Below are 23095 nucleotides of genomic sequence, written 5' to 3'. Positions count from 1 at the left end.
TTTCCTGAGTAAGAAACATATTATCCCTTAATCAGCTTCTTTTGAAATGTCTGTTTACACTAAACAAAGTCCTATTCCAATTAATTTCAAATTCTAAGCAAAAGCTCTGGTAATTAAACATTGTCTGAAGGAGCATCCTGTTACTGCACTGCAATGTTGAAATCGAGGTGAGGTAGAAACAATATTAAGCTTATTAGCACATTCATCAATTTCATTGGTCAACCGCACTGAAGGACTATATACTGACGTAAGGAATTTTTTTCTCTCAAACTTAAACACTATGGGACTTTGGGAAACTTAGCACTTCTCTCCCCTCTTCTGTAAAATGAAATAGCTACATACGAATAAATAATAATAATCACTCTCTTGTAGGGTTGTGTGGGATAAATGAGATAATACAGGTAAACCATTTGGTACAGTGCCTGCTTGCAGTATTATAAATACATATATTTAATGGTGGTGGAGGTCAAATCTCACGCCAAAACTATATTATGACGGGCTTCCCTGGTGGCGCAGTGGTTGAGAGTCCGCCTGCCGATGCAGGGGACACGGGTCCGTGCCCCGGTCCGGGAAGATCCCACATGCCGCGGAGCGGCTAGGCTCGTGAGCCATGGCCGCTGAGTCTGCGCGTCCAGAGCCTGTGCTCCGCAACGGGAGAGGCCACAACAGTGAGATGCCCGCGTACCACAAAAAAAAAAAAAAAAAAAATTATATATGTATATATATATATATAAAATGAGATGCAAACTATCATATGTAGGATGGATAAACAACAAGATCCTACTGTAGAGCACAGGGAACTATATTCAATATCCTGTAATAAATCATAATGGAAAAGAATATGAAAAAGAACATATATATATATATATATAACTGAGTCACTTTGCTGTACAACAAAAATTAACACAATATTGCAAATCAACTATACTTCCATAAATTTTTTAAAAACTGTATTACGATAAAAAGCCTTCTAATAAGTAGATCTTGAAAATTCAGTGAGAAGTCCAGTTACTTGAATAAGCATCCTGTTTTAGCACATTAGAAATTTCTGGACTTCTTGGACTTAATTTTAAATGGAATTTAATCTGTATAAACTGCTGGCTAAACTGTGGAGTAAATAAAGTGAGATAATCCCTGACTGTGACATAGTGGGCATATGTCACATATGCATGATAACAATTTTGTATCTCTCTAGTGTGTCCTGAGTATGGTATTATAAATGTCGGCATCTGCTGGAATGAGAGCTTTTCAAACTTGGGCTGTCGGCAGATGAACCACTGTAACATTAGTTGGCGATAGAATTTATTTCATAACGTGTGTGATCTGTTACAGTGGTAAAATAGATTATTTTTAGATTCCCATATAAAATTGTTTTCTCACTAGATAATTATAATTGGCTCTATGTGTAACATAAATTTTAAAAATTTTATGTTATTAGTAACACCAGCATAACACGGGAATTAACAAGATAGAAAGGCAGATACAAATTTCCGTTTCTTAAACTGTGGCTGCAAAACGGAGAATTGGTTCTGTAAATTATTTTTAATGTGCACACTTTTTAACAAGGCTCTTAAAGCGGTAATCATTTCTTGGTTTCCAGAGTCAAGGGGTAGTGATGGTTTGACAGCCATACTGTTGCTTTTGTGGGCGATGAAATATTGGTTTTCATTAAATTTTATGTTAAAAACCCTTATTTAGAATCAGAGATTTCTACCATTTTAGAGCAGGAAGGAACTTGATTTAACAGCCTCCTGTTTTACAGAAGTGGGAACAGAGGGGTGGGGCTGTGGAAGAAGCTTTATCCCCACCTTTCCAGTTAAGAAAGTCTTGGTACCATGGCAGGAATACCTGACACGGGGGCAGGAAACGTGCGGGCTGGGGGCCTGCTGCCCTGTGTAGAGGCCCAGCCTTGGATGAGTCCTGATCATGAGTAGCCTTTTTACAGATTTATAAAACAGGGATAATCATTCCTGGTTTGCCAGTTATAGAAGAAATATATATTCATCAGATAAAGTATATAGGGCTTCCCTGGTGGCGCACTGGTTGAGAGTCCGCCTGCCGATGCAGGGGACACGGGTTCGTGCCCTGGTCCAGGAGGATACCACATGCCGCAGAGCGGCTGGGCCCGTGAGCCATGGCCGCTGAGCCTGCGCGTCCAGAGCCTGTTCTCCGCAACGGGAGAGGCCACAACAGTGAGAGGCCCGCGTACCGAAAAACATAAAAATATAAAAAAATAAATAAATAAAGTATATATGTGAAGGCACAAACACAAATCCCTACCTGTGTGTTGTATCCTTTTTACAGATTTATAAAACAGGGATAATCATTCCTGGTTTGCCAGTTACGGAAGAAATATATATTCATCAAATAGAGTATATATGTGAAAGCATACTTAAAAACACAATTCCCTACCAGTGTGTTGTATCCTTTTTACAGATTTATAAACCAGGGATAATCATTTCTGGTTTGCCAGTTACAGAAGAAATATATATTCATCAAATAAAGTATATATGTGAAAGCATACTGAAAAACCAAATCCCTACCTGTGGGTTGTATCCTTTTTACAGATTTATAAAACAGGGATAATCATTCCTGGTTTGCCAGTTACAGAAGAAATATATATTCATCAAACAAAGTATATATGTGAAAGCATACTTAAAAACACAAATCCCTACCTTTGTGTTGTATCATACTGTTATAATTACCCCTGCCTGTTGACCTCTATTGCGACCTGTAGAATTATGTTGAGTAGATGAATTAGTTCAAAGATGGATATGACAGCAGCTTTGAAAAGTAGATATACCTCACCATGCCAGAGGGTTATTGGAATAGTCCTGAATTTAGATATAAATATATTTTTATCAGCACCATCCAAGTAAGAGTCTAATTGGACTTCAAGTGAGAAGATTTTTAAAACAGAACTCAAAATGAACAATCTTGAGAGTCATAACCAGATTTCCTTCAAAGTTAAATTAAGCAGACACAGCTGTTTGTGAGTAAACAGTGCATGTGTGATTTGCATGTTTACCATCCTTTTTATTGAGAACCTGGTAAGATGATCTGGCCTGGGAAGTCCAGGTCTATTTCCTCTGAATCCCATGTCGTCCTTGCTACTTCTGCCGGCCGGGGATCGTGGCGCCCTCGGCTCTGTCCATTTTCAGTCTGTTACAGGTTCTCGCTCAGCATCTGGGTGTCCCTTCACTGCACATGGGCCGAGGCACGTGACCGGCTCTGTATCAGGTGCTCACCCTACCCCCCTGCTCCCTCCATCCTTCAACCGACTTGGGGTTGCTTCGCACTCTTCTGTTTGGTTCTTTTCTTCATTTCTTCCTTGTTGATGGAGCTCTGGACGCTCTGCTCGACTTCTAGAGAGGCCGGCCTGGACGCATGTGTTCTGGCCAGGCCTCCCAAGCCCACCCCACGGCTTCCTCGGGCCTGTCGTGCATCTGTAAGCTCCCACACAGTGGCTGGCAAGCAGCAGGTGCTAATGGATATGCGTATGTGCGTGTGTTTCATGTATGTATGCAGGTACGGGGTATGTTTATGCTTCTTTAGAATGTGTTTCTGTGGGTTTCTATGTGTGTGTGTTTGCATGTGTGTTTCATGTATGTACTGTGTGTTCTGTGGATGTTTGCATGCATGTCTATTTGTGTATGTTTATATGTTTGTATGTCTGCCTGTATGTGGGGTGTGGGCTCCCTGCCCCTTGCTCGGTAAGCACTCTCACTTCCCAAAAACCCTGCTGGGGGTGGGGGTGGGTGACTGACTCCTGGCTGGGCCACCAAGAAGACCATCCCCATCAGGACCAGAGCAAGCCCTCTCCTTATGATGCGTCCTTTTGCTGGTTTTCAAAGCACCTCCTTGTCACCAAATGTAAGAATCCTACCTTACCTCCAGGTGGCTATATATCAAAGGCTATTTATCAAACATTTTGCTTTAAACCCTTCTTTTTTTTTTTTGCAGTACGCGGGCCTCTTACTGTTGTGGCCTCTCCCATTGCGGAGCACAGGCTCCAGACGCGCAGGCTCAGCGGCCATGGCTCACGGGCCCAGCCGCTCCGTGGCATGTGGGATCTTCCCAGACCGGGGCATGAACCCGTGTCCCCTGCATCGGCAGGCGGACTCTCAACCGCTGCGCCACCAGGGAAGCCCCTAAACCCCTCTTGCATGCCTTCTAAAAATTCTTCTTCAATAGTATAACATGGAGAGCTTCTAGAAGCTGTTAACATGGAATAACACACAGTAATGGTATGATTCCTTTCACTAAACCTGAAAGCTATCTTACTCTGAAAGTAGAACTTTTTTATATAAAACTTAGAAAATACAGAAAAATTAAAGATCTCACCCCGAGCCAATAATTTTTAACATTTTGAAGTATACACACACAGACTGCTATCTGCCTATGTGTACTTATACACAACTGAAAATAGAGTCATACGACAGAGCTCTTTAGAAACCTGCCTTTTTACTTAATATGTCACAAACAAGTATTCTCTTACAAAAGCATTTTTTTTAATGGCAGCAATATTTCATTTCATGGATTTATCTTGGTCAAATTGCTGAACTGCCCGAGCCTCAGTTTTCTCATGTGTAAAAGGAAATAATAATAATTCCTTAAAGGGTCTCAGGGAATTAAACAAGATAACACACAGGAAGGACTGAGAATAATGCCTGTCACAGAAAGTGCTTGATTGATTATTAGCTGCAGTTTTTATTTATCCATTTCCTACTCTCTTTCAAGAACTTAAAATGTACTGTGATCTATCCTACCACGATTTCTTTTTTATTTTTTTCTTTTTCTTTTTCTTTTTGGCTGCATTGGGTCTTTGTTGCTGTGCGCGGGCTTTCTCTTGTTGAAGTGAGCTGGGGCTACTCTTCGTTGCGGTGTGCGGGCTTCTCATTGTGGTGGCTTCTCTTGTTGCAGAGCACGGGCTCTAGGCACGTGGGCTTCAGTAGTTGTGGCATGCAGGCTCAGTAGTTGTGGCTCCGGGCTCTAGAGCGCAGGCTCGTAGTTATGGCGCACGGGCTTAGTTTTTCTGTGGCACGTGGGATCTTCCCGGACCAGGGCTCCAACCCGTGTCCCCTGCATTGGTAGGCAGATTCTTAACCACTGCACCACCAGGGAAGTCCATAAGGTATTTTTTGTTTTTTATTTTTTGCTGCAGTCTTAACCACTGGACCACCAGGGAAGTCCGGTCCTACTACAGTTTCTTGTGAATCTAAATATGTACTTGTATTTTATCAATCAAATATTTTTAAACTCTAAAAATGTTCTTCATTTTCAAATAGTATTATCAAAAGATGGTAGGACATTTCTATTTAAGGCAAATCCCAACTTCAAAACACTTTGGTGTTTGCCCTACGGGTTACCATCTGAAGGTACAAGTTCCTCCCACTTCCCTCAGTCTGTCTCATCCTCAGCCTCTGCCACCTCTTCACCCGACCATTGGCTAAAGGTTGATGTTCCCCTAGGCTGTTACAGACGGACGCCCTGGAGTGCCCCTCCGTTGAATCTGGACAGCTCCCCTCCTAGACTCTATTTCCTCTCTCTCTCAGGGCTCATTGGGCTGCTAGCCTCAGAGTGATATTGGACCAAAGACACTGACTCTCAGAGTTGAGCAGTTCACCAATATTCTTTCAGAGTGCACGTGACCTTCAATAAAAAGTTGTTTGATTTAATTTAATCGTTCTTGACCTTCAATAAAAAGTTGTTCTATTTAATTTAAATGTTCTTATTTTGAGTCTTTTCTCTCATTAGGTGAAGTATGTAAGTAAACAAATTTAGAAATGTCAGAATGTTTCTGTTATTTTGGGTTATTTTTTGAAACACCCATCTCTACTTCTAATGAAGATCTTGTTCCCTTTTAAAATATGTCAAAGTTACAGGGCAGACAGCAGAAGCAAGAAGAACTACAATCCTGCAGCCTGTGGAACAAAAACCACATTCACAGAAAGATAGACAAGATGAAAAGGCAGAGGGCTATGTACCAGATGAAGGAACAAGATAAAACCCCAGAAAAACAACTAAATGAAATGGAGATAGGCAACCTTCCAGAAAAAGAATTCAAAATAATGATAGTGAAGATGATCCAGGACCTTGGAAAAATAATGGAGGCAAAGATCAAGAAGATGCAAGAAATGATTAATAAAGACCTAGAAGAATTAAAGAACAGAGATGAGCAATACAATAACTGAAATGAAATGAAAAATACACTAGAAGGAATCAATAGCAGAATAACTGAGGCAAAAGAACGGATAAGTGACCTGGAAGACAGAATGGTGGAATTCACTGCTGCGGAACAGAATAAAGAAAAAAGAATGAAAAGAAATGAAGACAGCCTAAGAGACCTCTGGGACAACATTAAAGGCAACAACATTCGCCATTATAGGGGTCCCAGAAGGAGAAGAGAGGGAGAAAGGACCCGAGAAAATATTTGAAGAGATTAATAGTCGAAAACGTCCCTAATATGGGAAAGGAAATAGCCAGCCAAGTCCAGGAAGCACAGAGAGTCCCATACAGGATAAACCCAAGGAAAAACACACCGAGACACATAGTAATCAAATTGGCAGAAATTAAAGACAAAGAAAAATTATTGAAAGCAGCAAGGGAAAAACGACAAATAACATACAAGGGAACTCCCATAAGGTTAACGCTGATTTCTCAGCAGAAACTCTACAAGCCAGAAGGGAGTGGCATGATATACTTAAAGTGATGAAAGGGAAGAACCTACAACCAAGATTACTCTACCCGGCAAAGATCTCTTTCAGATTCGATGGAGAAATCAAAAGCTTTACAGACAAGCAAAAGCTAAGAGAATTCAGCACCACCAAACCAGCTCTACAACAAATACTAAAGGAACTTCTCTAAGTGGGAAACACAAGAGAAGAAAAGGACCTAGAAAAGCAAACCCAAAACAATTAAGAAAAAGGTCATTGGAAGCTATATATCGATAATTACCTTAAATGTGAATGGATTAAATGCTCCAACCAAAAGACACAGGCTGGCTGAATGGATACAAAAACAAGACCCATCTATATGCTGTCTACAAGAGACCCACTTCAGACCGAGGGACACATACAGACTGAAAGTGAGGGGATGGAAAAAGTTATTCCATGCAAGTGGAAATCAAAAGAAAGCTGGAGTAGCAATACTCATATCAGATAAAGTAGACTTTAAAATAAAGAATGTTACAAGAGACAAGGAAGGACACTACATAATGATCAAGGGATCAATCCAAGAAGAAGATATAACAATTATAAATCTATATGCACCCAACATAGGAGCACCTCAATACATAAGGCAACTGCTAACAGCTATAAAAGAGGAAATCGACATTAACATAATAATAGTGGGGGACTTTAACAACTGTAACACCATTTAGCACTTACACCAATGGACAGATCATCCAAAATGAAAATAAATAAGGAAACAGAAGCTTTAAATGACACAAATGACCAGATAGATTTAATTGATATTTATAGGACATTCCATCCAAAAACAGCAGATTACACTTTCTTCTCAAGTGTGTGCCAAACATTCTTCAGCATAGATCACAACTTGGGTCACAAATCAAGCCTCAGTAAATTTAAGAAAATTGAAATCATATCAAACTTCTTTTCTGACCACAATGCTATGAGATTAGAAATGAATTACAGGGGTAAAAACGTAAAAAACACAAACACATGGAGGCTAAACACTACGTTACTAAATAATCAAGAGATCTCTGAAGAAATCAAAGAGGAAATCAAAAAAATACCTAGAGACAAATTACAATGAAAACAAGACGATCCAAAACCTATGGGATGCAGCAAAAGCATTTCTAAGAGGGAAGTTTATAGCTATACAAGCCTACCTCAAGAAACAAGAAAAACCCACAGCAAACATCATTCTCAATCGTGAAAAACTGAAAGCATTTCCCCTAAGATCAGGAAAAAGACAAGGATGTCCACTCTCACCACTATTATTCAACATAGTTTTGGAAGTCCTAGCCACGGCAATCAGAGAAGAAAAAGAAATAAAAGGAATACATATTGGAAAAGAAGAAGTAAAACTGTCACTGTTTGCAGATGACAGGATACTATACATAGAGAATCCTAAAGATGCCACCAGAAAACTACTAGAGCTAATCAATGAATTTGGTAAAGTTGCAGGATACAAAATCAATGCACAGAAATCTCGTGCATTCCTATACACTAATGATGAAAAATCTGAAAGAGAAATTATGGAAACACTCCCATTTACCACTGCAACAAAAAGAATAAATTACCTAGTAATAAACCGACCTAGGGAGAAAAAAGACCTGTATGCAGAAAACTATAAGACACTGATGTAAGAAATTAAAGATGATACCAACAGATGGAGAGATATACCATGTTCTTGGATTGGAAGAATCAATATTGTGAAAATGACTATACTACCGAAAGCAATCTACAGATTCAATGCAATCCCTATCAAATTACCAATGGCATTTTTTACGGAACTAGAACAAAAAGTCTTAAAATTGTATGGAGACACAAAAGACCCCAAATAGCCAAAGCAGCCTTGAGGGAAAGAAACGGAGCTGGAGGAATCAGACTCCCTGACTTCAGACTATACTACAAAGCTACAGTAATCAAGGCAATATGGTACTGGCACAAAAACAGAAATATAGATCAATGGAAGAAGATAAAAGCCCAGAGATAAACCCACGCACCTATGGTCAACTAGTCTATGACACAGGAGGCAAGGATATGCAATGGAGAAAAGAGAGTCTCTTCAATAAGTGGTGCTGGGAAAACTGGACAGCTACATGTAAAAGAATGAAATTAGAACACTCCCTAACACCATACACAAAAATAAACTCAAAATGGATTAGAGACCTAAATGTAAGACCGGACACTATAAAACTCTTAGAGGAAAACATAGGAAGAACACTCTTTGACATAAATCACAGTGAGATCTTTTTTGATCTACCTCCTAGAGTAATGGAAATAAAAACAAAAATAAACAAATGGGACCTAATGAAACTTCAAAGCTTTTGCACAGCAAAGGAAACCATAAACAAGACAAAAAGACAACCCTCAGAGTGGGAGAAAATATTTGCAAACGAATCATCGGACAAAGGATTAATCTCCAAAATATATAAATAGCTCATGCAGTTCAATTTTAAAAAACAAAGAACCCAATCCAAAAATGGGCAGAAGACCTAAATAGACATTTCTGCAAAGACATACAGATGGCCAAGAAGCACATGAAAAGCTGCTCAACATCACTAATTATTAGAGAAATGCAAATCAAAACTACAATGAGGTATCACCTCTCACCAGTTAGAACGGGCATCATCAGAAAATCTACAAACAACAAATGCTGGAGAGGGTGTGGAGAAAAGGGAACCCTCTTGCACTGTTGGTGGGAATGTAAACTGATACAACCACTATGGGGAACAGTATGGAGGTTCCTTAAAAAACTAAAAATAGAACTACCATATGACCCAGCAATCCCACTACTGGGCATATACCCAGAGAAAACCACAATTCAAAAAGACGCATGCACCCCAGTGTTCATTGCAGCACTATTTACAATAGCCAGGTCATGGAAGCAACCTAAATGCCCATCGACAGATGAATGGATAAGGAAGATGTGGTACATATATACAATGGGATATTACTCAGCCACAAAAAGGAACGAAACTGGGTCATTTGTAGAGACGTGGATGGATCTAGAGACTGTCATACAGAGTGAGGTAATTAAGAAAGAGAAAAACAAATATCGTATATTAACGCATATATGTGGAACCTAGAAAAATGGTACAGGTGAACCGGTTTGCAGGGCAGAAATTGAGACACAGATGTAGAGGACAAACGTATGGACACCAAAGGCGGAAAGCCACGCACGGTTGAGGGTGGTGGTGGTGTGATGAATTGGAGGACTGGGATTGACATGTATACACTGTTGTGTATAAAATTGATGACTAATAAGAACCTGCTTTTTTTAAAAAAAGAGGTACTAGTAGTGAAGGACTCTAAGACACATCAATAAGTGAGAAAAATAAGGTGTAGAACGGAGAGTTATAATATACTGCATTTGCATAAAAATAATGATTTTTCTGCTTTTTGAACTATGTGAATAAATTATATAATTTTGAAAAAAAAGAAATATTGAGGAGATGTTGGGATTATATTATCTCTAAAATTACAATAAGATTAAAGTTTTATCAATTAAAAAAAGTATGTCAAAGTTAAATTTCTATTCTGAAGTTCCGTACATTAAAAAATCTATGTTCATGGTCGTATAATGCAGTTATTAAGAGTTGGAAAGAAAATCCTGTTTAGGCTTTAATTAAAGTTGAAACGGTATATGTGTTATTTTTTTATTTTTTTTCTCCATTTCATTAGTTACTCAATCTTTCTTGTAAGAGGTGGGGAGTGAACATCTCTTGCCTGGACTCCTGTTTCCCAGATAGAGAAAATTGAAAGTGTTTGACATGGCCTCGCTTTTTAAGAGCACTTTTTCTGATTTTGAAAATATTTTCTTATGTTTTCCCTTAAAATTACACATCTTTTTTCCCCCCATATTTCTCTTTCTTAGTCTAAACCAAGTGTTGGCTGCCGGTTTCTTTGTTCTGGGCCCATATGTGTGGGAGATATTTGGGACTGAGGGAGTTTGTCACCCTCCTGACATCTGTATTGTGGAAGTGGGACTGGCCATTGAGAAAGGCTAACACAAAGACTCCGCCATTCCTTTACCGATGCATTCGAGATCCTGACCACATTTCAAAACCAGGAGAGCCTTGTTGAGCCTGAATCTGTTAGACTCTGAAATGCACCCTGGGCTTTGAGGAAGAAGTGAGCCCATTTATAGCTTTAATTACTCATTTGGGATACTACAGGCTGTTGCCAAAGCCAGTTATCATCAGCTTTGATTAGAAATCAGGAAAGGCAGCTGCTGAAATGCGGAGTGAAAAGAATTGTATTGGATTAGAAAGGCGTTCTTTTGAATCTGAAAGAGAAGGCAAGCATCTTTGGGAAACATCTGAATATGCATTTATTTTAATAATTGAATAGCTAGAGGTATAGTACAGTACATTGTAACTTGGAGTGGTTTTCATTATTAAATTAAGTGCCTTTGTTCAGTTCATCTAGATTTTCCTATTGGCTGCTCTAGTCTTTTCCCTCTTTTAGCTCCATTTTGATGCAGTGTTACATCCCAATTTGTGGGTTGAAATGTGTCAATATTCATAAACTAAATTCATGAACCATCCTCCTAATCATTTGGGCTGATGAAATACCATTTACCAGTGTGAAGCCAAGCCAGGAGAGGCATATAAAAAAGTGCATTCAAATGCTAAGCTTAAAAAGACAGTGTTCTTTATTCCCAATTCTGTGTGTATGAAATACTACTTTGAGTCCTTTTATTTTAGCAATGTAATTTCGGATCAGAACGTATATCAGAATAATTTCATAAGTAAATGCTCATAAGTAAGTCAGTATTTCAGAGTTAAATTCACATGTGTGTGTCCATAGCTTGCAAAATCAAAAGAAGTGTCAGGAAGATTTACTTTCCACTTTTTGAAAGCTGTTTGAGATGCTGTATGGAAACTTAAATACAGCTTTATCCTCCTATCTTCAGTTAAACTTTGTTAAACGGCAGCATTTCTCCTGTTTCCACAAAAGATGATCACAGTTGCCTAAGGAAATAGATAAATAAACAATGTATACAGAAGTATGCCTATCCCTTAAATAACTGTGTAAGCATTAAGAATAGTTGGATTTATATTCATATTTGCTGGAGAGTAAACATTTATGCAAATACACTAAGAAAAATGATCAAACACTTCTCCTCCATGTGCTCTGGCTTCAAAGTAAAGCTGAGAATTTTCACCCAATTATTTAACTCTAGGCAGTATAATGCTTAAACAAAACAAAGATAACATTCTGTACCTACACAATGGATCAAAACAGCTTTCTTCATCCTCACTTTGGACCATCTGTTTAAAAAAACCCAAAAACCCTCAGGAAGCAAGCCTCTAATCTGTGGTTAAGGGTTTAAAGACTCAGGCTCGTTCTGACAACCCGGCGCTCTGTACGGAGCGCTGTAATAGGTCTCGTATTAGCTGTAAAAGGCTGCGTGGTTTGACCTCGGCATCTGTCACTTACAGTTTCTCTGCTTTTAGTAGGAATTCTTCAGTTCCCTTTATGGAGCGTCTAAATCTACGTTATTTTAATATCCGCTGTTATAAATGTTGGCAATAACATTTTCCAGGAGTTAAATTATTCTTAAAGTTTCCAAATGCTTTAAGAGTCATAATTCTCAGGGATAAATTGGGAGATTGGGATTGACAGATACACACTACTATATATAAGATAGATAACTAATAAGAACCTGCAGTATAGCAGAGGGAACTCTGCTCAATACTCTGTAATGGCCTATATGGGAAAAGAATCTAAAAAAAAAAAGAAAAGAGTGGATATATGTATATGTATGACTGATTCACTTTGCTGTACACCTGAAACTAACACAACATTGTAAATCAACTATAGTCCAATTAAAAAACAAACAAAATCTCCAAAAACCTAATCAACAACAACAACAAAAAGAAAAATAGGGTAGGACCATGCTTCTACAATAAACTATCTTGAAGTCATTAAAAAAAAATTAAAACAAGAATCGTAGTTCTCAGTCCCTCCCCACCCCCCAGCCCCAGCCAATAACACATCTGTGTGACGGAGGTCACTCAGACTTACTGGAGAACAGACTTGATTGGTGCCAAGAGCATTGTGAAGATCGTTATCCCACATTATTCCTTCTTGAATTCCACTAAAACTTTTGAAAGTTTTACCTTGACTCAAAGATTTGGGCATCTGTTAACATTTTCCAAACTTCAGCATCACAATGGGTTTAGGGCCCTTCCTTCCTGTGATTGAGGGTTGCAAGACAGTCAAGTTGCAAGACAATTTGTACATAATATAAATGGGAAAACAACAGCAACGAAAAGGCTTCTAGTTTACTAGAGGTGAAAGAACATTTTTCATAATTAAATCTTTTAATGACTGTCATACTCATTATAGGAAAATGCTATAATGCTATCTAATATTATTTTTAGTTTTATATCTGACACAGTTAAATGAATGACCTCTTCTTTATTAGAATTGTGGGCAAACTCAATATCCTTAGTCAGAATATCCTTAGAACTCCATGAGACCTGATTTCATGCCAGTCACATTCACACACACACACACACACACACACGCACGTTTGTTTGTTTATGTAAGTCATTAGAGATCAGTAACTAAACGGCAGTGGTAGTTAATGTGGCATTTTATAAACACATAAATCAGAAAAAAGTGAATTGTCCGCAAAGAGTGACCATTTGTAAATAATGCCATGTCCATTGCAAAAATTCCAGTGAGTAGGAAAGAACAGGACAAAGGCCACTAATTTGAATGCGGTTATACAAAAAAGTCCAAGTGGGAGACTGGAAGAAGGCCTAGAACCTTCTCAGCCCTTCAAGTCATCTTCATCCTTGCACAGCAGGGGGCTGACTTTGCACATCTCTTCTCTGCTTCTTCCTTGTCTCACCAAACAGTCTTATATTTTCAGGATAACTTTTTGTGACATTCTAACCTTTGGAATTAAAAGGAGTCTTATATTTTCAGGATAACTTTTTGTGACATTCTAACCTTTGGAATTAAAAGGATTTTTATACTTCTGTAACAGAATAATCTTACTTTTAAAAAATAAATGCAGAAAGCACAGCAAAACTTAATAAATTCACATTAAGTAGAAGAAAAACCTAACTAAATTAGTGGTCTGAATTATAGAATCTTAAAAGATTTAATAGTAATTTAATTACTTTCAGATTCATGGAGTTCCTTGGAGAAATTGCCTTGGTAAATAGATAAGAAAAATTTACAAATAGCATATCAGTGAGTAAATAAAGCTCTGTTTCTAAAGATTCCACCATGGACCTTTTAAGTGGTTTTGCTCCCTGAAGTGAATGCATGTTATGAATTTGCCTTGCAAAATCATTCTCTATGAGACATAAGGAGAGATATTCCTGATTTTTAAACTACTTGTGGTGTTTGGAAGTCCTCCATTTACTCATTCATTCCTGCATTCATTCACTGAGCAAATACACGTAGAGGTCATTGTGCTGGGGACCCAGAGGTGAGTTCAACAAAGCCCCTGCCTTCCACATCCTGTGGGTTGGAGTTAAGGAAATATGGTTTAGTGAATAAATATTTAATTGCAAATTATGTTAAGGACAGAATCAGGGCTCTGAAATACTTTAGGAAGAAAGAGATTTCTTTGAGAATATGCCATTTGGGCTGAATCCCGAAGAATACGGAGAGGTCAGACGTGAAAGACAGAGCAGTCCAGGCAGAGGGAGCAATAGATGAGCCGGTGAGAGGCAGGGAAACAGTCAGCATGTTCCAGAAATTAGAAGGAAGCCTGTAGGGTCTGGGATGAAATTGGAGAGGTATGTCGAAATCAAACCTGTCCAGGCAAGGCTTACAAAATGAGCTTTATTCAGTGTCATGGGGGAGCCATTATAGTGTTTTCTAGATTGTAAGCACAATCTGGTTTAGACTTTTTAAATACCCCAATGGCTGCTTTGTGCAAAGTAGATTGTAAGGTGGGTATGTCGGCCAGGAAAACAGAAACTACACTAGACATTCAAACAGGTGGGGTTTAGTATGGGGGCCTGGTTATACAGGGGGTGGAGAGGAGGAAGATAACACAGAATCTAGGGATAACAAGTGCAGGAAGCAGCTCTCAAGACAGAGTGCAGTGTAAGGTGGCTTTGGAGCAGAGACCATAGAGAAATACCCAGCAGCGAGCACAGGAAAGCTGTTGCCATGTTATGGAGGTGAAGCTGTTGCTTGGACTGGCTGGTGGGATGGAAAGGGAATCGGTTTGAGAGCGATTTTGGAGCTGGAACCGGTAAGACCTGCTGTGATGGTGTGGTTTCACTGAGAAGGAAGTCAAGATGCACTCCCAAGCCTCTGACTGATGGAGCTAGGGAAACCAAGAGGGGCAGGTATGGGGAGGAATGTAAGCATTGAGTTTAGAACATGTTAAGTTGGGATGTCAAGTAAACCGTTGGGTTTGTGAGTGTGGTGGTCAGAGTTGTGTTGCCAGAGATACAAATGTGGGAATCATCAACTTTCACACAGTATTAAAAACTATGGAACTGGATGGTGTCATGTAGGGAGGGGATGGAGAGACAGAAGGGCTAGTTCTGAGCCCTGGGGGTCCCCAGTCTTGAGGGGTCAGTACAGAAATGGGAGAGAGTGAAGGACACAGGATGGAAAGAATAGTAGGGAAATCAAGAGAGTGGGATTCTATAGAAACCAAGACCGGAGGGAGGCAGTGGTCACCTGTTCGTAATGGTGCTGAGCGCATGGAATGAGATGTGGACGGAAGGATGACCGTGGGTGTAGCCACATGAGGACATTTGGCTACATGCTTGATGGGGTGAAAGATGGAAGATGTCACAGAAGGCCAGGGCCCTCCATTCTGACACAAAGCGTCCTGAGGGTACAGAAAGGCCACAGTGTTTCCTCAGCTCAGGGCACCATGCAGAGGTGGGCCAAAAAATAAACCATATTCCCAGACCATATTCAGATCTGAGACTGATGTATGTGAGTCCTGATAGTTTCCTAGCATTTATTCTCTACCTGCCATGAGATGAAGATCCCATCTATGCCTTCAAGTTGCTTTCTCTACAATATAACTTGGGGACCCGAGTACCCGGTGTATACATTGCACAGATCCATTACTTAGTGATTTTTATGACCAGCTTTCTTCAATCATACTGCTCAATAAATGAGTAAAACTCCATTCACAGGCTAAAAGTCCTCATGTTTGGAAAAATCTCAGAAAAGATGTTGTTGGGAGTTTATTTCTTTTAAGAGCTAATGAGGGACTTCGCTGGTGGCGCAGTGGTTGAGAATCCGCCTGCTAATGCAGGGGACACGGGTTTGATCCCTGGTCCGGGAAGATGCAGTGGAGCAACTAAGCCCGTGCGCCACAACTACTGAGCCGGTGCACTTAGAGCCCATGCTACGCAACAAGAGAAGCCACCACAATGAGAAGCCTGCGCACCGCAACAAAGAGTAGCCCCCGCTCGCCGCAACTAGAGAAAGCCCGAGTGCAGCAGCGAAAAATTTTAAAAAAAAGCAAATGAGAGGCTTGCCTTTCCCAAGTGCAAAGTGAAACCACATTGCAGCATTTTAGCAGGTTTTCTAAACTTTGTAGGTCTGCTCTGGACGCCAAAGATCAGCATTGTCACTGTAACCTTTTCAAGCTTTGCTGCCTGCCTGTCACACCCAGGTGAAGCCAGCTTTACTGAACGGTCAGGGGGATAAAACTGCCATTGATTGGAGTCTTTGGAAACTGACATTTTGTCAGCTTTATCAGGTCCTAAATATCCCATCTGGACTAAAAGCATAATTTAGATGTTGCTCTTGTGTACTTATAAGATGTTCTTTCTAGTAACACCTGCCTCTGCTCTTGGACCAGGATTGGGAAGGGGATTTTTGCTAAATGATCAATTAATATTTGGACCTTTATTAGAGTCTATAAAATGCCTAACATAGCCCTGAGAGTTTTAGACTATTATCTCTTCTTACAGAATGTATCTTTCAGTTTGCTTTGCTGCCGTAACTAGAGGGATAAGAGCAGAAATCCTATTTCTTGGTCAAAGTGCTATTTTTATAGTAGAACAGAACATGCATTGTTTTACTTTACTTATCAACAGGCCACACTGCTGTTCCCTCAGGTTGTGTTTAATAAGTATGTTCTCTTGGGCCAAATGTCAAATATATCCCTAATGAGTTCAGTGACATCACGGAGCACGCTTATGTTCTCTGCCAAAGTCAGCATTGTTGGAGCAGATCACATTAGCTGGCCTTCTAGCACAGATGCCAAGGTCAGGGCATTAACAAGCAAAAACAGATGAAGATTTAAAGCAAAGTCTGTCCATGTCAGAGACCGTGGACGGCTGTTTGGAGAGAGTGGTGGAGACTGTCCAGAGGTGGCCTTTGCCTCAGAGAAGTTTTTTGTGTGTCTCTGCCTTGTGAAAACCATTTAAGTCAGTGACAGACCTGAAAGATGATCACCCTTAAGCCACAGCTGCCAGTTTGAATGTTGAGTTTTGGAATATGCCGTGGACAGCTCTGATGTTCTAAAATTGATCGAAATTTTATGACCTTCAGAGGTAACTAATATATTTCCAGTTAGTATGACTTCTAGAAATAATGAAGTTCAGCCACCAAAGGTTGATTCTTCATAGCATATAGTTCATGAATAAGTTCTTTATTTGTCTTTTAAGATTGTAGCACTCGAGCACGTGTCCGATGAAAGGGAAAAAAAATCTCATGTTGTAACACACATATTTTTTTCCTGTAAGACTGGAGTTTATTGTTTCATTTATTTCAAGAAATGTTGCTGTGTGCGTGTGTATATATGGATGTCTGAATCTAATTTGACAAACTTCAGCAGTTTTTTGTGGCTGGGATTAGCCTCTCCTTTGGATGCAGGTGGAAGAAACTAAGACAGAAAAGCAACGTTAGAGGAGATTGATGTTTTTTAAAGTTATTACTTGTACATTTTCTCCTCTGCTTTCTAAATTTGTTGTCATTTTAGGGAGACTAGAAAAAGGGGTTCTCGTTTTGCAGGTGGCTGGTTTTCATTGAGCAGTTAAAGGGCAAAAGAAGGCAAGACATCCCAGTACCAAGTTGATTAAAAGAAACACAGTTTCTGGTGTACAGCAAAGTGAATTATTTATATATATATATATCCATGTTTTTCCGATTCTTTTCCCGTATAGGTTATTACAGAATATTAAGTATAGTTCCCTGTGCTATACAGTAGGTCTTTATTAGTTATCTATTTTATATATAGTAGTGTGTCTATGTTAATCCCAGTCTCCTAATTTATCACTTCCCCCCCCACATTTCCCCTTTGGTAACCATAAATTTGATTTCAAGATCTGTGTGTCTGTTTCTGTTTTGTAAATAAGTTCATTTGTATCGTTTTTTATTAGATTCCACAACCCTAACAAAACATTGTAAATCAACTATACTCCAATAAAAAATTTTGTTTTTTAAATATAAAAGAAACACAACATGGAGGAGATAAACTCATTCCAGGGCTGCATTCCAGTGTGCAGAGGGAGTTGCCGGGCGTGGTAAGCTTCCAATCTCTGTCTTCCCTAAGCAAACAAACACCTAGATACTGGCTGTATGGAAGTGTCTTTTTACTATCGCTTTTTGACACATATAAACAAAATGCTTAGCTTTACCAATGTGAATTTAGAAAGAAATCTGTCTTCATAGAGCAAGCTGGGGTAGAGATACAGGCAAGAATGGGACGGGGATGCAGCGCTTCTGGTACCAGCTGGTGTTGTGGTCTGGACTGGGCTGTGCCTGGTGTATTTCTTTCTATCCAGGAAATTGGCAGGTCGAGGCTTTCCTGGTTTCTGTGGCCCGGGTGGTTTATATTCTGTTGTTATGTATTTCTTTATTGGTTGCAGTGTTTGATTTGTGGTTGCTCCATGTATTAAATAGAGCCCAAAGGCCAAATGGTTTCCTCCACTCAGGGCCTCCCAGAGCTGGGTGAGGAGAGGTCATCCATATTTGGCATTAAGGTATTTGAACCTCATAGCTGACCAAATGCCTAATTATGAACTAAAGCTATGGTGTTTTCAAACTGTCCAAATGTAGATAGGAATTAATATGAGAACCACGTGATAAGAATTTGTGGATAAAGAGTTTGCACTTAAGACTTTTCTCTTGTAAACAAAAGTATTCAAATGGGCAAATTGGATGAATCGTTTAAAACGAAAGAAATGTTTTCTTTGGTGCCTCTGCCTTCATTCATTCATTCCTTTGGTCATTTGTTCATGCATTGCCCAACAACAAAAATAATGAAGATAGATTAGGTGTGTTGGAAGCATCAGAAATACTGGGTAGAACGTGGTTTGAGATTTTGAGCTTTCACTCTGGTTGCAGACACACACACACCCCCAACTAGAGAAGAATGACAAAAGGACATATGAATAAGAGCAAAGTAATACCATTAAAGAGACATATGTAAGCTTAATTGTTGTGGGATGTGTTTAAAAAGAAAAATGCTACATCACCTTTGGAGGAACAGACGTGAACTGCCCTGGAGAGAAGGGGAGGTACCCCATGTAGGAAGAGTCCTGTAGCTGATGCTGAGAAGCTGGGCTTGGGAGCCACTGCCCAGGTGCTGTGACATGGAGTAGCTGTCTGGGGGGCTGAGGCTTTAGACCAAAAGTAACAGGGTGCCAGGTACTGGAAGTTTTGAGGCTGAGGAAAATGATAAGGAAACACTGCTGGTAACCCTTGGACTTGGATAATTTGGGTATAAAGGAAGAAAGCACTATCACAGGCAAAGTAAGGTGACTATAGAAACAAAAGCAGAGAGGAGAGAGACCTCAGATTAACGCCAGAGTTACCCTCCAGGCACGAAAGTACCTGTTTTCAACAAAGGAGAAGGTGAAAGAGTTTTACGTGATGGGATATTTATCAGCATATTTTGAGGGCATGATGTTCATTCTTTTATTTTCCTATTCATTTGTTTAAATATTTTTATCACGCTCCAGGCTAATCAACTGTCGTGCTGCCTCAAAATCTTTATCTTTCCCTACTTGCACCCTAACCAATAATTTTTAACAACTTTATTGAGGTATAACTTACAAACCATAAAATTCACCTGTTTTAAGTGTACAGTTCATTTATTTTAAATAAATTTATTTAAAGTTGTGCCACCATCACTCTAATCCAGTTTTAGAACATTTCCATCACCCCAAGAGGTCCCCCGTGCCTGTTGGCAGGTAATCTCTCTTCTCATCCCCAACCCTATGCAACCACTTACCTGCTTTCTGTCTTTATAGAGTTGCCTTTTTGGACATTCCATATTTCATCTAAATGGAACTGTAAATTACAATTCTTTTACATTTGGTTTCTTTAACTTAGTTTAACATTTTCAGGTTCATCCATATGGTAGCATATATTAATAGTTCCTTCCTTTTTATTGCCTCATAATATTCTGTTTTGTGCATATTCTACATTTTGTTTATTCGTTCCCCAGTAGATGAATATTTGGATTTTCTTTGGGGTGAGGCTATTATGAATAATGCCATTATGAACTTCTGCTTACAAGTTTTTGTGTGGACACATGTTTTATTTCTCTTAGGCAGATATCCAGGAGTGGCATTGCTGGGTTGTATCCTAAGTTTATGTATAACTTTTTAAAAGGACTGCCACGCTGTTTTTCAAAGTGGCTGTACCGTTTTACATTCCTATCAGCAATATATGAGTTTCAATTATTCACATCCTTGTCGACACTTGTTATTGTCTGGTTTTTTGATTATAGCTGTCCTCGTGGATATGAAATAGTATCTTATTATAATTTTAATTTGCATTTCCCTAATGACTAATGACATGGAACATCTTTTCATCTGCTTATTAGCCATTTGTATGTCTTTTTCTGGGTAAACTATTCATATCTTTTGCCTCTGTTTTAATAAGGTTGGTTGTCTCGTTATTGGGTTGTAAGAATCCTTTCTATATTCTGGATATAAATACTTTAAGAGATATATGACTTACCAGTATTTCTCACAGTTTGTGGCTTGTCAGTTTTCTTAATGACGTCTTTTGAAGTGGAGAAGTTCTTAATTTTGGTTAATCCAATTTATCAATTTTTTTGTTTTCTTGATCATACTTTTGGGGTCATAGCTAAGACCTCTCTCTCTAACCCAAGGCCTTGAAGCTTCTCTTACATATTCTTCCAGAAATTTTACAGGTTTAGCTCTTACGTTCAGGTCTGTGGTCCTTTTTTTTTTTTTTTAAACATCTTTATTGGAGTATAATTGCTTTATAATGGTGTGTTAGTTTCTGCTGTATAACAAAGTGAATCAGCTATACGTATACATACATCCCCATATCTCCTCCCTCTTGCATCTCCTCCCACCCTCCCTATCCCACCCCTCTAGGTGGTCACAAAGCACCAAGCTGATTTCCCTGTGCTATGGGGCTGCTTCCCACTAGCTATCAGTTTTACATTTGGTAGTGTATGTGTGTCCATGCTGTGGTCCATTTTGAGATGACTTTTGTGTGTGGTGTGACATAAAGAACTAAAGTAATCTTATTTGCATGTGAATATCCTAACCAACAATCAACTCAAGATAGGCAAGAGTCTGCCTGGCAGACTCCATTCATTCATTCACCTATTCATCCTTGAGGACCCAGCTTGGATAATTAAGTTATCCAGTGCATCTCTGATGTATTCGATGTCCACTCTCCTCCACTCTGATAGAACTTGCTTCTCCTCTGTGTTTTTGTGCATTTGCCTCTTGTTGAGAGTAAACCCTGTGTGATGACAGTGTTTTATGTCAGGCTTCCCCATTAGCAGAGGAACCTCGTCATCTCCAGAGCCTCAGTGCCTGAAACCTAGTAGGACCTAAAATACTTGGGGTTGAATTTGACTAAATGTCAACCTCTGCGAACTTTGAACATCTCTTTCTCTCTTTTAAAATTTGAAATACACTAGCATTTGAAACAACAACAACAATAGTCCAGGGAACCAGCTTGTTCAGGAAAAGGAATAAATCATTCTAGCTGACAGGACCCAGATTTCTGCAGAGCTGCTTTGCAGCTTTTTGAGATAGACATATAAAAAGGGACAGTGATTTGATGGGGCTTGAACAGGGTGATGGATAACTGCTACAGACCTAATGAAACAGCATATCTACAAAAGCCTGGAGACCCTCAGACGACAACAGACCTGCAACCAGGTCCACCTCTATTATTTACTCGCGGTCCTTCTGTGCTCTGTCCGCTGAGGGCCTTCCTTGTCCCTGTTGATCGAGAGACGTGCCCTTTCTCCAGCTTCCTGTCCTGCACACTTCCTGCTGTGGCCCGTGACACACCGTTTTTCTACTCCACAAGGTGAAACAACAACCAGTGGCTTAAGGATTTATTTTAAATTTGCTGCAATAAAGGTTTGTTTAGATTCCTTTGTAATCAGGTGAGAGAGAATTTAGCTCACTTTCTCCACAGATATTTATTGAGGATTTAGTATGTATTAAACTCTATGCCCTATACCCTGTGGAAGATACACACACACACACACACACACACACATTTGAATGAGACCTGGCCCTTCCGCCACAGGGGGTTTTCAATATGATGAAAGGAGAAATATTCCCCAATTCCCCCATGTGCCTCTGCAAAATCTGGTGAGATTTTCCCAAATCCAGCTGAGAAATAATCTTTCCATATTGTCAATGTGAGCAGGATTCGGACAGCAGTGTATCTGGATATTGATCTTCTTAACTATGTCTTATGAAAAGCTTTTAAGTCAATCTCTTAAGGTTTGTTGTTTTGAGACAGGAACGGAAGGGCAGCAATGATCCTAGGATTCTCCCTCCTGAGGCTAACCTGCTCGACAGGTTGAAACATATCAAACAGTAGGGATCAAATACATTCTCATGGTTTAAGAACGAGCTTTTTAATATCTACTTCTATGTCCTCACCTTTCCTCTAGTTTAAAACACACAGTGTGGGATACTGATCAGGCTGGGATTTGGAGCCACGAAGATCTGGGTTGGAATTTTGGGGCTGTGTGTCCTTGAGTACATGACACGATCTCTCTGAGCCACAGTTTCCTGTTTCATAGCAATGGTGTTCACACCTATCTCACAGAGGGGTCGTAAAGATTGACTGAGGAGTATGTAGAAGGTGTGCGGATCTAAGCCTGGTGCATAGTAAGCTCTTATTAGATGGCCATCGTTATTAACATTTTTGACTACTTTTGTGCTGACTGGAACTTGATTATGTTACACCTGTATGATCTCAACATAGCATTCTGTGCCTCACATAGTGTCCCTTGCTCTGATTCTCTTTTTTATGCTATAGATTTCTTATTAAAGGAATCACGTGTTTCAGATACGGTCCAAGGCGTCTCCCATTCCATTCACCTTCCCCCTTAAAGACATGAGCAATGTCCTGAAATTGGTCTTTGTCCCCTAACCCATTCTTTAAAACTCACCTTTTGATCCAGGATCAGTTCAGTTCTATGTATT

The 23095-nt window shown here is 39.5% G+C and overlaps 1 protein-coding gene across 20 annotated transcripts in view; it reads left to right on the top strand.

Annotated features, from left to right (window-relative positions):
- Positions 1 to 23095, top strand: part of PARD3 (par-3 family cell polarity regulator) — a 642085-nt gene that overhangs the window by 507796 nt on the left and 111194 nt on the right. Inside the window, exon 23 of one of the 20 annotated variants that reach the window (XM_089906481.1) lies at positions 5886 to 23095. This exon is cut by the window's right edge and continues 24277 nt beyond it. The exons of 18 other annotated variants lie outside the window; for them this stretch is intronic. In XM_089906481.1, the coding sequence (XP_089762607.1) occupies positions 5886 to 5958 (73 nt within the window). In that variant the 3' untranslated portion in view covers positions 5959 to 23095. Of the gene's footprint in view, positions 1 to 5879 lie in introns of all 20 variants that reach the window. One more of the 20 variants, XM_089906479.1, reaches the window with a different exon arrangement.

This window comes from Delphinapterus leucas, chromosome 2 (assembly GCF_059928025.1).
Source record: "Delphinapterus leucas isolate spDelLeu-1000000601 "Yukka" chromosome 2, BTC_Dleu_Yukka2, whole genome shotgun sequence".
Classification (NCBI taxonomy): Eukaryota; Metazoa; Chordata; class Mammalia; order Artiodactyla; family Monodontidae; genus Delphinapterus; species Delphinapterus leucas.
The sequence above is the reverse complement of the archived record's forward strand: the minus strand, read 5'-3'. Positions and strand labels throughout refer to the sequence as shown.